This window comes from Delphinus delphis, chromosome 16 (assembly GCF_949987515.2).
Source record: "Delphinus delphis chromosome 16, mDelDel1.2, whole genome shotgun sequence".
Lineage (NCBI taxonomy): Eukaryota > Metazoa > Chordata > Mammalia > Artiodactyla > Delphinidae > Delphinus > Delphinus delphis.
The window spans coordinates 489,417-503,999 of record NC_082698.1 but is presented as its reverse complement, the minus strand read 5'-3'; the positions used below and the strand labels follow the sequence as shown (position 1 = coordinate 503,999).

Genomic DNA, 14,583 nt, shown 5'->3' with positions numbered 1-14,583 from the left:
GGCGGGCTGCCGGGCCCCCTGAACACTCTCTCCTCTCTGCTCGCAGGGACACGCTCGCCCTGACCTCGGGGCCGGCTGAGGGGCCTGAGGAGAGGAGAGGCCGGCTGGACGGGGAGGGTGATGGGAAGCAGGCTCCTGAGACCCATGGAGCGGCCACTGGCCTGAAGACGCCTGACGGGCCAGCACCCGCTTCCCCAGAGCCCCTCAGAGAGTCGACGCCAAGAGGCTCAGCCCAGGGCTGCCCCAGCCCCCCAGCCCCCGCCCCGGCCAGCCCGCTGGAAGGGGCTGCACTGGTGATGCCCAAGTCCCCGGCCCCGCCCACGACAACACAGATGCCACCCCCGGAGCGAGGGCTGAAGGAACCCATCCCAACTGCAGCTGCTTGTGGAGGCCTTGAGCCCCGCCTCCCCGGGCCCACCGCAGCCCCCCACAGTCCTTGCCACCCAGACAAGCCGCCCAGGGGCGGGGCCACCCAGGTCCCAGGCCAGGAGCCCGAGGGCCCCCCGTCAGCCCCGCGGAGCCCCTCGCCGGCCACAGGGAGTCCCGACGGCCCCGGGGGAGCCCCCGTCAGGGAGTGGGATGACCGGGCCCCAGAAGGTCACCCGGAGTGGCCCTGCCCAGCAGACCACAAGCTCTGTCCGTCCAGCGCGGATGCCTCGCCCCTCTCACAGGGGACAGCCTGCCCGTCGCTGCAGGAGGCCACACGCCTCATCCAGGAAGAGTTTGCCTTTGACGGCTACCTGGACCACGGGCTGGAGGCTCTGATCATGGGTACTACGGGGCCACGGGGGCCCAAGGACCAGGGACAGGCCCGGGGGGAGCCGTGCGCTGGGGGAGGTCACCACAGGAGGGCCCCCCATCCTCCCGTCTCTGCACAAAGGGCAGAGCCCCCAGGGGCCGGCCGGCAGAGGAAGCCAGCTGCACCCCGCCCCCCGCCGTGCTCTCCGCCCCCGCCAGCTCCCGAGACCAGGGGAACCCAGAAGAGCACCCATACGTTTTAACTCACCCCCGTGCTTTTCTTGCGAACTCAGGGGAGTATATTTACGCCTTGAAAGACCTCACCTATGCCACTTTCTGTGGGGCCATATCGGAGAAGTTCTGTGACCTCTACTGGGGGGAGAGGTTGCTGCAGAACCTTTTCAGAGTGGTGAACGGGAGGACGTCACCCTCCGAGAAGTAAGAGCCCCTCCTCGCGGCCTCCCACCCCCGCTGTGCCCCGAGGGCCGTCCTCCTGCCCCGCGTCCCACTCGTCGCCCTCCCCAGAGCGACCACCTGCTGGGCCCCTCTTTCCTGGCCGAGGCCCACTCTGCTTCCAAAACTCTTGCTTCAGGCAAGCGCTCCTCTTGGCAGGAGGGGGCCTTGTGGGGTCACGGGGCGCGGAAGGCACGTCCGCCTCCCTGGGACCAGCTCAGGAGGCAGAGCAACGGAGCCCGGAGGCCGGGTTTGGCTGCGGGGAGGCCCCTGCAGGGACCAGCGTCTGCCCCCCCACACCCCGCTCCCGTCCAGCTCCCCTCCTGGCGGTAGAAGATGAGGTGACAGCTCAGGAGGGAGGGGGGCAGGCACCTTCCCTCTCCTGCCCCTTGCCCCACCCTTGGGCCCCACCCTTCACAGGACGCGCCCCGGGCGCCTCAGTGCCAGGCCTGGCCCAGCCCTTCCCGAGGGCTGCAGAGGGCCATGTTGCAGGGTGGGCGGGACCTGTGCCTGGAGTGGTCCAGCGCCCTGACGCCCTGACGCCCGAGCTCACGGCAGCCCCGTCCCCGCCCCCTCCTGGTCCCCAGAACCCCACCCAGGGGCGGCGCACACCCTGCTCTCCACCCCAGGCAAGCCCCGCATTTTCACATCACTGGGGGAGCCGTCGAAGGACCCCAAGAGGCGGACGCCCAGAAAGTCGTCTGCTAAAGGGCCCGTGTCTGTGACGTCTGCGGCCTGTGGCCAGGCCGTCCTGGAGGTCTGGGGGGGCCTCGGTCACCGACACCCCCGCTTCGCTCCCAGGGGAAGCCTCTAGTAAGCCTGTGGGAGGGTCCCGGGGGAGCCTGCAGCGTCCTCCGTTCTGATGGCAGCACTTCCGAGGAGGCTGGGCCACAGCCCAAGGGCAGCGGTGGGACCAGCGCTCCGAGCACATGCTCACCGTCCAGCAAAAGGCCTTCACATCTCGGAGCGGGTGAGACGGCTGTGGGTTGAGACCCTCCACAGCTGGGTCTTCTCCACCCTTGGGGCCAGGTTACCCTGTGTCTCTCCAGGGTCCCAAGGGCAGGGCCCGTCCTCCTCTGGGGGGTCTGTACTGCGAAGGGGTCATTCTCCCCAGGCCACCAGGTGGGCAGCAAGGGCAAGGGCTAGGGCCAGCAGCTTGGTGATGGGGGGTCTGCATTCTTTCTTGGAAACGCGCCATTTAAAGACCCTAAGGCGTGTCTTCCTAGATGCAGAGCCAGGACTCCCTGATAACTGAAAACTGTAATTTCTCCAAATCTGGTCTGAGTGGGACTTGGCTTTGGGGACCATGTCCTTTAGGTTGTGTGACTACAGTCACACACAGGATGGCAGTGAGAGCCCCCCCATACCGTGTGCACGCTTGGGAAACTGGAAAGCAAAATGGAGATGCCCAGGGAACAGCTCACGACCAGCTGGGACCCTTGGTTTCTGGGGGACGCTCTGCTTTGTCTGCTTACGGACAGTTCAAAGTTCCCTCGGGTCTCTGCCACAAATGTGCCCTGCATGCAGCCCATTTGGGAGGGGACCGAGGGACCCCGACCCTGAGGACCCTTTGCAGCTCCTCTGGAGCGGAGGTGGGGCCACCTGGCCATCCCGAGGGGCCTCCTGCCCCCTGCTAGGGACCTCCTGCCCCCTGCTAGGGACCTGTTGCCTCTCTGCAATCAGGGGCGGATTCTTCCCCGGGAACCCACGTTGCCGCGTGTGACCCGCCCCCCCTTCCTCTGTCCAGCGAAGGAGAAGCCGAGCGTGGACTCAGACGAGCTCTCGCGGAGCAACTTTGAGGTGGGGTTTCGGCCTCAGAAGTCGGTAGCAGCTGGGAGGGAGCAGCCCCAGGCAGAAGAGGCCCGGCAGCAGGGCGGGGGCCTGGCTGGGGGCTCTGAGGCAGTGGCACGGCTAGCCCGGCCCCCAGAGGGCAGCCCATCCGTGAGCCCAGGCCCAGGCGGCTTGCAGAGCTGCAGCCCCGGCTGGTGCAGCGCCTTCTACGAGGCCGACTGCTTCAGCGCCGACGTGCACTGCTACGTGAAGGAGCTGGCGAGGCAGAAGGCCGCCGGGTGCCCCGCCGCCAATGCCCAGAGCCCGGTGAGTCCCAGGCTCCTGTCCACCACTGGAAGGGAGGGTGCTCGGCCCCAGGGCACCGTGGGGCGTGAGGACGGGTTCACGCTGGAGCTCCCAGTACCTCGGGTGACAGGAGGGCCCCCATGTCTCCCAGCCCTGGTGCCTGTCCGTCACCAGCAGCCACCACGCTGGCTGGGCCCTCCCTGCGTGTCCTCCCGGGGCTGTGCTCATCTGCATGTGGCTGGGCCCCTCCCTGCGTGTCCTCCGGGGCTGTGCTCATCTGCACGTGGCTGGGCCCCTCCCTGCGTGTCCTCCGGGGCTGTGCTCATCTGCATGTGGCTGGGCCCTCCCTGCGTGTCCTCCCGGGGCTGTGCTCATCTGCATGTGGCTGGGCCCTCCCTGCGTGTCCTCCCGGGGCTGTGCTCATCTGCATGTGGCTGGGCCCCTCCCTGCGTGTCCTCCCGGGGCTGTGCTCATCCACATGTGGCTGGGCCCCTCCCTGCGTGTCCTCCGGGGCTGTGCTCATCTGCACGTGGCTGGGCCCCTCCCTGCGTGTCCTCCGGGGCTGTGCTCATCTGCACGTGGCTGGGCCCCTCCCTGCGTGTCCTCCGGGGCTGTGCTCATCTGCACGTGGCTGGGCCCCTCCCTGCGTGTCCTCTGGGGCTGTGCTCATCCGCACGCGTTCCCCACCCCCGCCTGGGAAAGGAGGCGGCTTTCCTCTGTTTTGGCTCCTTGGCCACCAGGGGACACATGGCAGGAGGTTACCTCACGCTGGTGACCACAGTTGGGTTTGGGCATCAAGGTCAGCCCTCAGGCAGCACCACAAGATGGAAAGCAGCACAGAAGCACCTGGCCCGTGGCGGTCAACTCGGGCCAGGCCCCAGGGGCGTCTCTGGTGCGCAGCGCACTCTGCGTGCCGCCCGGCTCAGGGGCAGCCTGGGCTCCTCCCGGGTCAGCAGGGCGAGGGGACGCCCTAGGCTGGAGAGTGTCCGGGCCTGGCCAGCCCGTGTGCAGGGCAGCCCCACAGAGTTCTGCACCCAAGGTTGCTGCCCGTGCCGTTGGGGGTCTGCCCCCCAGTGACCAGGAGCCCTGACCTGGGCTGCAGCCCCACTCCTGAGTGGCCAAGAACTCAGGCCTGACCTGGCTGCATCCTTCCCCCCGTGACCAGGGGCTCCCACTTGGGCCACAGCCACACAGGGCCCGGGCCCCAGGGTAGCAGACAGGAGGGAGCTGTCAGCGCCCTGGCGTCCCACTCCTGCCCCCACCCTCACCATCTGCAGCCTCCGAGCCGTGAGCCCCAGGAGCTGCATCTCCACTCATGTCAGCACCGTCCGAACCTTCTCGCTTGGTTACTCAGTCCCAAGCTAGAAAGAGACCTGCATGCCTCGGGCCTGGAGCACCGGGCACGGGCCTGTGTGCTTGGGAATCGTGCTGCCCCCTCCGGGTTTCCTTAAAGCCAGGCCCCGAATGTGCTTGGCGTCGTGCACTGGGGGAGTGGGGGGGCTGCAAGGACTCAGGCCTCCCATGGGGACTGGTGAGGACAGCTGGCACGGCAGACGTCCACCAGACACCCTGGCCCACCAGTGCAGTATCCAGGTTGGGGAAGCCCGATGCCTCTGTGTCGGAGTCCAGAGCTCTGACCAGGAGAGGGTGGCCCCCGGCCCCCTTACCGACCCATGAGCCCCGGTCTCCTTCCTCCCACTTCAGTGCCCTTTCTTTGCTGTGCATTTGTGCACAGTGCAGCTCACTCGAAGTTACTAAGTGTCGTGGTCCCGTCCCCAGTGGCCTTCCACAGAGAGCGCCAGCGCGGCAGGGCGCTACTCCTCCGCCTGCCGTCACAGAGGAGGAGGTGGGGGAGGCGGGGGGCGGGGGGGCGGCTAAGGGACTCGCAAGGCTGATGAGAGGCCAGAGTGCAGCATCAGCGACGGGGCAGCGCTCACGACAACCCCAAAACAAGTGCAGCCCTCGTAACCGAGTATGGAGCAGGTCCTCCCAAAATGGAGCCGCTCTGACACTGAAGGCTTCTGAGGAGCCTGGGGTCTCGGCTGGCATGAAGGGGTCCATGGGCACAGCGTTTGCTGTGAAGTGGTTACAAGAGGTGGGGGACAGCCTAGTGTGCCCCCATAGAGCTCCTAGTTCTGTCAGCCGAGAGAGCCCGGAAGCAGTGACACCCCAGCAGCAGTGAGTACACCTAGTGCCTGGTTCTTGGTTTCTAATACCGTTCTCAATCAAAGGAACCAGGGCTCCTTGGAGAAGTGGCTGATCTTGGGACTGGGACAAAAAAAAAAAAAAAAAGGAGCCGGGAGCATCTCTGGTGCCGGAAAGTAAGGAAATGATCAAGACAATGAAGAGGGTGTGTCAGCCGTCACAGGGGCCGCGGCGGGAGCTGTAAAAGCAAGAACACAGCACTGGACTCTGGCTCACAGCGTGGGGCGTCCGTGCGTCCACGCTTCCGTGCGTCCACGCGTCCGTGCGTCCACGCTTCCATGCGTCCACGCGTCCACGCGTCCACGTGTCCACGCCGATGCGGACAGCCGAATGAAAGAGGGAGAGACGGCCCTGTTTACAGAGAGGAAATCCCACCTAAAGATTCATACAGGATCCCAAGGGACCCCAACAGCCAAAATAATCGTGAAAAGGAACGAAGCTGGAGGAGTCACGCTTCTGATTTCAAAACTTATTGCAAAGCTACTGTAACCAAAGCAGTGTGGGACAGGCACAGAGACAGACGTAGAGACCAGTGAAATAGAACAGAGAGCCCGGGAACAAACTATCACACATGAGGGTGCCGTGACCATTCAACAAGGAAGGACAGTCTTTTCAATAAATGATGCGGGGAAAGCCGGACAACCCATGCAAAACCCCGAACCAGGACCTGCACCTTACACCATATACAAAAATTAACTAAAAACCCAAAGACCCAAACATGAGAGCTAAAACTATAAAACTCTTAGAAGAAAACATGAGGGAAAGCTTCATGACGTTGGGTTTAGCAATGCTTTCTTGGATATGATGCCAAAAGCGCAGGCAACAAAAGTAAAACACAAATTGGCTTCAAAGTTAAAGCCTTCTGTGCATCAAAGGACTCCATCAACAGAGTGAAAAGGCAGCCTATGGAATGGAAGAAAATACTTGTAAACCATCTATCTGATAAGAGGCTAGTATCAAGAATATTTGAAGAACTGATGAACTCAACAATAACAAAACAAACAACTTGATTAAAACACAAGTGAAGGACTTGAATAGATTTGTACAAAGAAAATATACGAATGGCCAAAAAACGCATGAAAAGATGCTCAACGCCATTGGTCATCAGGGAAAAGCAAATCAGAACCGCAGTGAGCTACCACTTTACACCCATTAGGAGGGCTGTTGGGCTTCCCTGGTGGCGCAGTGGTTGAGAGTCCGCCTGCCGATGCAGGGGACACGGGTTCGTGCCCCGGTCCGGGAAGATCCCACATGCCACGGAGCGGCTGAGCCCGTGAGCCATGGCCGCTGAGCCTGCGCGTCCGGAGCCTGTGCTCCGCAACGGGAGAGGCCACAAGTGAGAGGCCCGCGTACCGCAAAAAAAAAAAAAAGGATGGCTATTAATAAAAGATTTTTTTAAAAAGCAGAAAACAACAGCCATCGGTGAGGATTTGGAGAAATCAGAATCTCTGTGCACGTTGGTGGGAATGTAAAATAGTGCAGCCACTGTGGGAAACAGTGTGGCAACGCCTCAAAAAATTTAACCATAGAATTCCCACGTAAGCCCGCCGTTCAGCGTCTGAATATACACCCAGAAGAATTGAAAGCAGGGACTCAAATAGATATTTGTGCACCTGTGTTCATAGCAGCGTTATTCACAACAGCCGAAAGGTGGAAACACCCCAAGTGTGCACGAATGGAAGAATGGATTCGCAACGTGCCGTCCATCCACACCAAGGATATCGTTCAGCCTTAAAGCAGAAGGAAACTCGGGCGCTTGCTGCAGCAGCAACAAACCTCAAGCACATTATTCTAAGGGAAATAAGCCGGTTCAAAAGGACAAATACTACACGATTCCACTTACAGGAGGTCCCTGGAATAGTCAGTCAACCAGGGGCTGGGAGCTGGTGCTCAATGGGGACAGAGTGTCAGTTTGGGAAGATGAAAAACGTCCGGAGATGGTGGTGGCGATGCTGCACAGTGGTGTGAATGAATGTACCTGATGCCACTGAGCTGCACGATGGGAAATGGTTCAGTGGCAAAGTTTATGTAATGTATATTTTGTCACGATTAAGAAATTTCAAAATAAAAACATGTTTAATGAGTCGGGAACAAAAAAGTAGGGAGGGGTGAGCACTGAGGACTTGAGCGTGAAATGAACTTGCAGACGTCACTGGAGCTGAATCTAAATAGGGAAGGGATGCTGGGGGTCCCCGATCCCTGGTGGGCTTCCCGTGCTCCCCCCCAACTCCGAGCCCAGGTGTCCACAGCGTCCCACCAGAAGCACTGTGTTGTCACCCTGACCTCAGCTGGACCACAAGACGGGACCCCTGCTGACCAGGGCTGGCGAGTGGCAGGGCTGGGAGCCCACATACCCCCGGAGCAGCCACCAGCCCCAGGGAGGACGGGGCCCCTTCAGAGGCAGCTCCACGCGGACTTGCCCACAGCCTCCTCTCGACAGTGCTGGGCGGGGTGGGGGGCTGGTCCCTGTGTGTCCTCTGAAGGCACGGGTCATGTCCTGTGACATCAAAAGTTACATCCTCTGGCATCACAGGTCACAACCTCTGATGTCACAGGTCACGCTCGCCGGCAGCATCACATCCTTGTGGACCCCTGTGGACAGGCAGCCCCGTCATCAGCCTGTGTCGTGTTCAGGGCCGTGGACGGTGGTGCCAGTGGGTCCACTGTGCAGGTGCCCGGTTAGGGCCGAGGGGCCTGTCCTCGATCCCATGCTATCCTGGGGTGGCTGCTCCCTGGAGGGAGACATGCCCACAGGTGAGCCCCAGGTGCCCCCCCCCCGCATCGCACGTCGATCGTCCTTGAAGGTGGACGCTGAGACCAGCTCAGGTCCCAGATCTGCTGGGCCAGCATCTGTTCTTATTTGCTCGTGATCCCGTGGTTGGGACAAGGCTCCCACACTGGGTCCCACCGTCACTCTGCGGGCGGCTCACGTGGGGGACAATCCGGAGCGGGTGAGGTGGGCTGGGAAACGCCGGAGGGTGTCCAGTGACCATGTTTCTCCCTTTCTCCTGCTCACCTGGGAAGGCGTGTCTCCTGGAACCTGAGTGCATGCAGGTGAGTGCCCTGTGCCCTCCCCTGCCTCGCGGGTGGGTTGGGTGACCCCGGCCACAGTTCCACACTCTCTTTGAGACCCGCTGTGTCTCTTTCAAACAGGGGCCTCAAGAAAACACAAAAGGCATAAAACAGCTAGTGGACATGTTTCACATTTGCTGCCCAAAAAGAGAGTGCGCGTACAACAGGCCAGGCGCTGGGGTGGGCGGGGCAGCTGGAGGGCAAGCGGGCGGCTCCTCCCATCGCTGACCACACAGCAGCGTCTGTCCACCCGGCACCGCCGTGCGTGTGGGCGCAGCCATGGCCCTGGCCGTGATTTTGTGTGTCCAGCGCTGTGGGCATCCCCCAGGCCAAGGGAGCCAGTCAGAGCACCCGGCTCGCCTTGTAGCTAACACAGGCTTTGCTCCCAGCGCTTAGGTGGATGGCACTGATGTCTGTTCTTTCCTTTCGGTCTCTGACGTCTCATCTTCCAACTTCCTTCCTGTTTTATTTGTTTACTTCTTCATATTTGTCCGCCTCAGGGCCACGTTAAGTCCAGTAGCCGCTGGGCCCAAACTGTGCCTCAGACCATCCTCATCTGTTTGTCCAGTGAACTGATGCTCTTTTAATTCTATGAGAACAACCCTTGGTCGGGTCAGGCCGGGAGGAAATACCTAAACCAAACTGATTCTGAGTATTTCATTTAGACCCACCAGGCTGCCTCGGCCTGGGGGCCACGCCTGCCTGTGGGCCTGCCGGGCTGTGGCCATGAGGGTGACACCAGCTAACACCAACCGCCCTGTGAATCTTGGTTCGTGTAGATTTATCCTTAAAATCAGTCAAAACGGTCCTTTTCTGAGAGTCAGTCTGCAGTTCAGTGATGAGAGAAGTGGCCCTGACAGACTTCACGCTTTATAAACCAAGGTGACGGAGGCGCTGACGGCGGCCCCCGCCATGCCCGCAAGCCCCTGCTGGGGAGTTTTCTCAAGTCAGCATCTGGGCAGCGGCCCGGGTGTGAAGGGCTGGACCTGAGCTGTGCCCTGGAACACAGCCCGGGGTCCCCGCCACCGTCCTCGGGAAGCCAGGGCCACCACGTAGCAGGCATGGGGGAGGGGGAGCCATGCAGACCCTTGGGCCTCGCCGAGACAAGGCCCGGCAGCAGAGGGTGATGGCACGGGGCCACCTCGCCTACTGCCGAGCCCCGAGGCACGGCCCCTGCCCCCCAGCTGCCCTGGCCTGGAGGCCCCCCCGGCCCCGTGGGGCTGCCTACGACCGTCGTTAAAACACTAGCACGTGGACAAGGACGACCACGTGAACCACCGGTTTTCAGTGAAACCACCAGACAGGAGGGATTCGGGTGTTTAAGTAAAAGTGCCACAGAACTGTCCAGAAATAGACGCTCTCGACAAAGCTAAGTCCATTGCTGTGGGACGATGGCATGGGGGAACCTTGTCTGGACTGCGTGTGATCAGACCCCCCAGAACGAATGCCCAGATGCTCGGCTGTCAGGGTAGAGCTTCTCCAAGCACGGCCGACTAGGACCCGGGGGGTCACCTTGACCCTCGTGTTAACAGCAAGTGGTCTCCCCAGGGGTCTGAGCGAGCCCCTGGCCTCTGCCCCCAGCCCAGCCCCTGTCTGTGGCCTGTCCGCCTCAAGGTCCCAGCAGAAGACCCACCAGAACCCAGGGGCCAGCTCACAGGCACCCCCAAGGCTTCCCAGAGCCCACTCCTGCCCCAGAATCATGGGCTCCTCTCCCACCCCTGAAGGGGGCAGTCCGGCCCCCAGGGCTTCCCTCCCCCCATGTGAGAGGAGAACACGCAGACCCTGCAGCAAGGGGCTGGGACCCGTCGTGCTGGGCACACGAAGCAGAACTGGGGCGCCCTCGGCTCCCCTGCAGCCTGCAAGTCTTGGTCTCGCTTCCCTTGTGGAGACCTGGCCTGGCTGAAGCCCCCGCTGTCTTTGGGTTTCTGGACGGAAGCACCAAGTGGGCAGCGGGGGCTCAAGGGGGCCTACACGGTGGGCTCGGGGGGGACGGACTTGATGGGTCAAGTGGGGTCTGCGATGCTGGGCGTGTCCAAACCTCATGTTCAAAGCAGGGTGGCCGAGCGCATGGGGGGCTCGGGAGGCACCCTGGCCCACAGGGGTAGGCTCGGGCTGCACCGCAACGGGGGTCCTGAGGGGCAGAGGCCAAGCGTGGGGTGGGGACCTCAGGGGGTGTGCCTGGGACCACAGAGAGGCCTCAGGACCACTCGTGCCCATGAGGACAGCCACCGCCTGCTGTGTGGACCTGCCCTGAAGACCCCACCGGAGGCCAGTCCCCAGGGCCAGAGAAAGCACAGGAGGCATGGACCTAGGCCCCCCGGCCCCCAACAGTGGAAAGCAGGCCCTCCGTGGCCCGGACCCACCGGCAGTGGACGCGCCCCACCCCGCTCTGCCCACCTTTCCTCCTGGGCGGCTGGTGGGGGCAGGCCCCCTGGGGGCGTTAGGGGAGGCTGACACCGCTGCCTCACACATTTGGCCTCGTTTTTTAAGCGAGTCCATCGCATCTGGTTCTTCCCAATTAGTTTACTGAGACATTTGCTAACCTGTCTGGATGTCCGGTTCCATTGACCAGACGCAGATATCCCTCTCTCTCCCGACGGCCAGCGTCGGGGTCCTGCGTGCAAACCTGCTTCCCCTGAACTACCGAGGGGTGGGCGCCTGGGGCTCATGGCTCTTTCCTCTCCAGGAGCTGGAGCAGCAGCTCATGATAGAGAAGAGAAACTTCCGGAAAACCCTCAAGTTCTACCAGAAGCTCTTACAGAAGGAGAAGCGGAACAAAGGTAGTCTCGCTGGACGTGGGCCGGGGCCGGGGTTGGGGGCTGCTTTGGGCTGACTCTGCCCGCCCTCAGGCTCGGAGGTGAAGACCATGTTGTCCAAACTGAAGGCGCAGCTGGAAGAGATGAGGTCCAAGGTGCAGTTCCTCGGGCTGGTCAAGAAGTACCTACAGGCAAGGTCCCCGCTCCCCTCCCTCCAGAGGCCTGACGCTCACAGGCCTCCTCCCGCTAAAACCTTGGAAATCGGTCCCTGTGAAAACATACACCCCCCTGCCGAGAGGCCACCCCGCCCCCCGGGTCAGGGGCGGGGTGACCTGGCAGCAGGTCAACCCGACAGTGCTGACTCGCGCCCCAGGTCATGTACGCGGAGCGGTGGGGCCTGGAGCCCTGCGCCCTGCCCGTGATCGTGAACATCGCGGCCGCCCCCTGCGACACACTGGACTTCAGCCCCCTGGACGAGTCTTCTTCCCTCATCTTCTACAACGCCAGCAAGCGCCCGCGTGGCGGCCGGCAGAGGAAGGCCCGCGTCCTGCAGGCTGGCACGCCGCTGGGGCTCATGGCCTACCTCTATTCCAGGTGCAGCGGGGAGGGAGGGCGTCTCTGTGCCCCCCAGGCCTTCGGAGACAAAAGCAGGGAGGAAACAAATAGGCCCCGCGCTGCGGGGCAGGGGGTGAAAGAGGTGAGAACTCTCACCTGCCCTCATCTGAGACGGGTTTGCACTTTTATCTAGAAAGTTCCCTCTAAGTCGCCTGTGTCGGCTCCCACTGGCCTCCAGGTCCTTGGCCGAGTGGCTTCAGGGCCACGGGCCCTACTGGACCCGCACCTGTGGGCCTGGGCGTCTGGGTCAGGTGTGCGGCCACCGTGACTAACAGCCCGGTGGGCTTCTGAACCTGAACGCAGCCGGGAGCCTCAGGGGCACCTGGACCCCATCCGCTTTCCTAAGTCAGACACCCCATAGTTAACGTTGGGCTCCCCGGGGCTGTGGTGAGGTTGGCCCCAGCCAGCTCTCTTTAGCGTTTCTGGGCATCAGCAGGGCTTAGGCTCGCGGGATCCCCTAATAATGCAGGTGTGCGGGCTCACCTACCGCGGGAAGGGCCAGGCCCCTCCGTCCAGGGTCACAGGGGCCCCCGGGCCACACCCAACCCTGCCATCCCTCCGTCTGTCCCGCCAGCTCCACCTGGTTGTTGGGCACAGGGCGGCCTCCTCCAGGACCCGGCCCCCATCACGGCTGGGTACAGACCTCACCCCAGTGCTGACTTTTAGGGACTCATGACACCACGTCGGAGCCCCAGGGGTCTTCGGGCTGCAGGCTGTGGTGACCCCAGACTGCTGGCTCTTGGCAGCCAGCGGGCAGCGGGGACCCTCCCGGGGCAGCTGACTCTCCCTGCTCCCCGGCCCGGTCCCCCGAGGTGGGCTGACTGGGGCTCCTGCTCGCGGGGCTCCGGGCTGCCCCTCAGACTCCGGCCTCCCCTGCAACGTGGGCTGTCACACGCCGCCACAGGCACTGTGCTTTCCAGGAGATGAGAGCGCGTGCGTGCGCACCGGTATCACAGGGCGTGCCGCGCATCCTGTGTGAGCACGGCATCTCCGAGGGGGCGTGGGCTCATCCCTGCAGACCCCGCGGGTGTCCCCTCTGTGGGATGCTGAACCCGGGCTGCCTAGTCTCCAGCCTGAGCCAGGCTGCAATGTCCCAGGCAGAGGCTCCCTCGTTCCTGGACCCCCACCTCTTTCTCGCTCCCCTGGCTCCCTGGTGCACCCAGAGGTGGGGGACCCTCCCGCCCTCAGCGGCCTGTCTCCTAACCCAGCGATTTCCGGCTGGGGCTGGGCCACTGCTCCGGCTCAGCTTTCCGAATCGTTTCTAAAGGACACAGTGAGGCCTTAAAGACGGATGTTACCGAAGTCCTCGGACTCGCAACATCCAGGGATTTCTAATGTGACCACTGCTCCCCCCACTTACTTCTGAGCGGCGATCCTGCTGGCCTCCCTCCTGGCAAGGGGCTCACGCGCACACGCGCCCGTGTGCGCCCACCCCAGGACCGCGGGGCTGGGGGAGCCGGGCCGCGTCCTGGCGGCTGACTGCCCCCTCCCCGCAGCGACGCCTTCCTGGAGGGCTACGTGCAGCAGTTCCTGTACACCTTCCGGTACTTCTGCAGCCCCCACGACTTCCTGCACTTCCTGCTGGACCGCATCAGCAGCACCTTGTCCAGGTACCCGCCGACCCTGACGAGGACGAGGCCAGAGCCAGAGCCGCTGGGAAGGCCCAGGCGAGGGCAGAGAAGGGGAGCGGGGCGCAGACGGGCCACGGGAAAGGGGCAGGAGTGTCAGGAGGGGCCGGCGGCTGGGGAGGGGGGAGGCAGAGGGCGGGGGCTGGGACACGTGGGAAGACGGTGAGCGCCAGACCCGTGGGCTGGGGGAGGGCAGCTGGGGGGCAGGGAGGGTCCCGCGGGCCTCAGCCGGCAGGTGGGGTCAACAAGGGAAGGGGTGGTGGGCAGTGCTGGACGCGCTCTGGTCCTCTGAGCTGGCCTGTCCTTGCCCCCCACACTCCGCACAAGCCCAGGCCAGGAGCCCTGGGAGGGGAGGGACTCACAGGAGACCCCAGCCCCCTGCTTCCCCACATGCGGAGCAGGGCTCCCGCCCTGCCTCTCGGGACGCCTTCCAGCCCCTGGGTGCCGTCTGTGAGGGTGGCAGGGGCTCCAGGACGGGCACCAGGTGGGCGGGCTCAGACCCCAGCACTCAGACCCCCATGCACACACTGGCGTGGGTGCGACGCCAGGTGGGCGCGGGTGACCTGCGTGGCTCAGGCCTCCATCTGTCCCCAGGGCCCACCAGGATCCCACCTCCACCTCCTCCAAGATCTACAGGCGCAGCTTCTGCCTCCTGCAGGCCTGGCTGGAGGACTGCTATGCCGTGGACTTCAGGAGGGACGCCGGGCTCCTGGGGAGGCTCCAGGACTACCTCGCCTCCCAGGTGAGGTCGCGGCTCGGGGAGCGGGGCCACCGCCCCTCTGGAGCAGCGGGCGACCCCGCGTGCTTCTGCCCAGATCCTGCCCTTGGACGGCTCCGCAGAGCCCCTGTTGAGCCTCCTGGAGGTGGGCACCGAGCGGCGGGCTGAGGGCGCCCCACGCAGCACAGACCTGCAGGACCCCAAGGAGGCGGAGGACACCGCCAGGCCCCTCAACGCCCTGTGGAAGAGGCTCTCAGAGGACGGCATCTCCCGGAAGGTGCGGCCTTTCCCGGGGAGCCGGCGTGGGGACACCGCCTACGCA

The 14,583-nt window shown here is 63.5% G+C and overlaps 1 protein-coding gene across 2 annotated transcripts in view; it reads left to right on the top strand.

The window, feature by feature from the left end:
• KNDC1 (kinase non-catalytic C-lobe domain containing 1) overlaps positions 1–14,583 on the top strand; it is a 61,528-nt gene that overhangs the window by 35,325 nt on the left and 11,620 nt on the right. Inside the window, exons 15-25 of one of the 2 annotated variants that reach the window (XM_060033817.1) lie at positions 47–771; positions 1,032–1,176; positions 2,061–2,161; positions 2,939–3,288; positions 8,497–8,526; positions 11,231–11,324; positions 11,394–11,491; positions 11,674–11,894; positions 13,412–13,525; positions 14,138–14,285; positions 14,359–14,538. In XM_060033817.1, coding sequence (XP_059889800.1) covers positions 47–771; positions 1,032–1,176; positions 2,061–2,161; positions 2,939–3,288; positions 8,497–8,526; positions 11,231–11,324; positions 11,394–11,491; positions 11,674–11,894; positions 13,412–13,525; positions 14,138–14,285; positions 14,359–14,538 — 2,206 coding nt within the window. The remainder of the gene's footprint in view (positions 1–46; positions 772–1,031; positions 1,177–2,060; positions 2,162–2,938; positions 3,289–8,496; positions 8,527–11,230; positions 11,325–11,393; positions 11,492–11,673; positions 11,895–13,411; positions 13,526–14,137; positions 14,286–14,358; positions 14,539–14,583) is intronic. The other variant, XM_060033818.1, reaches the window with a different exon arrangement.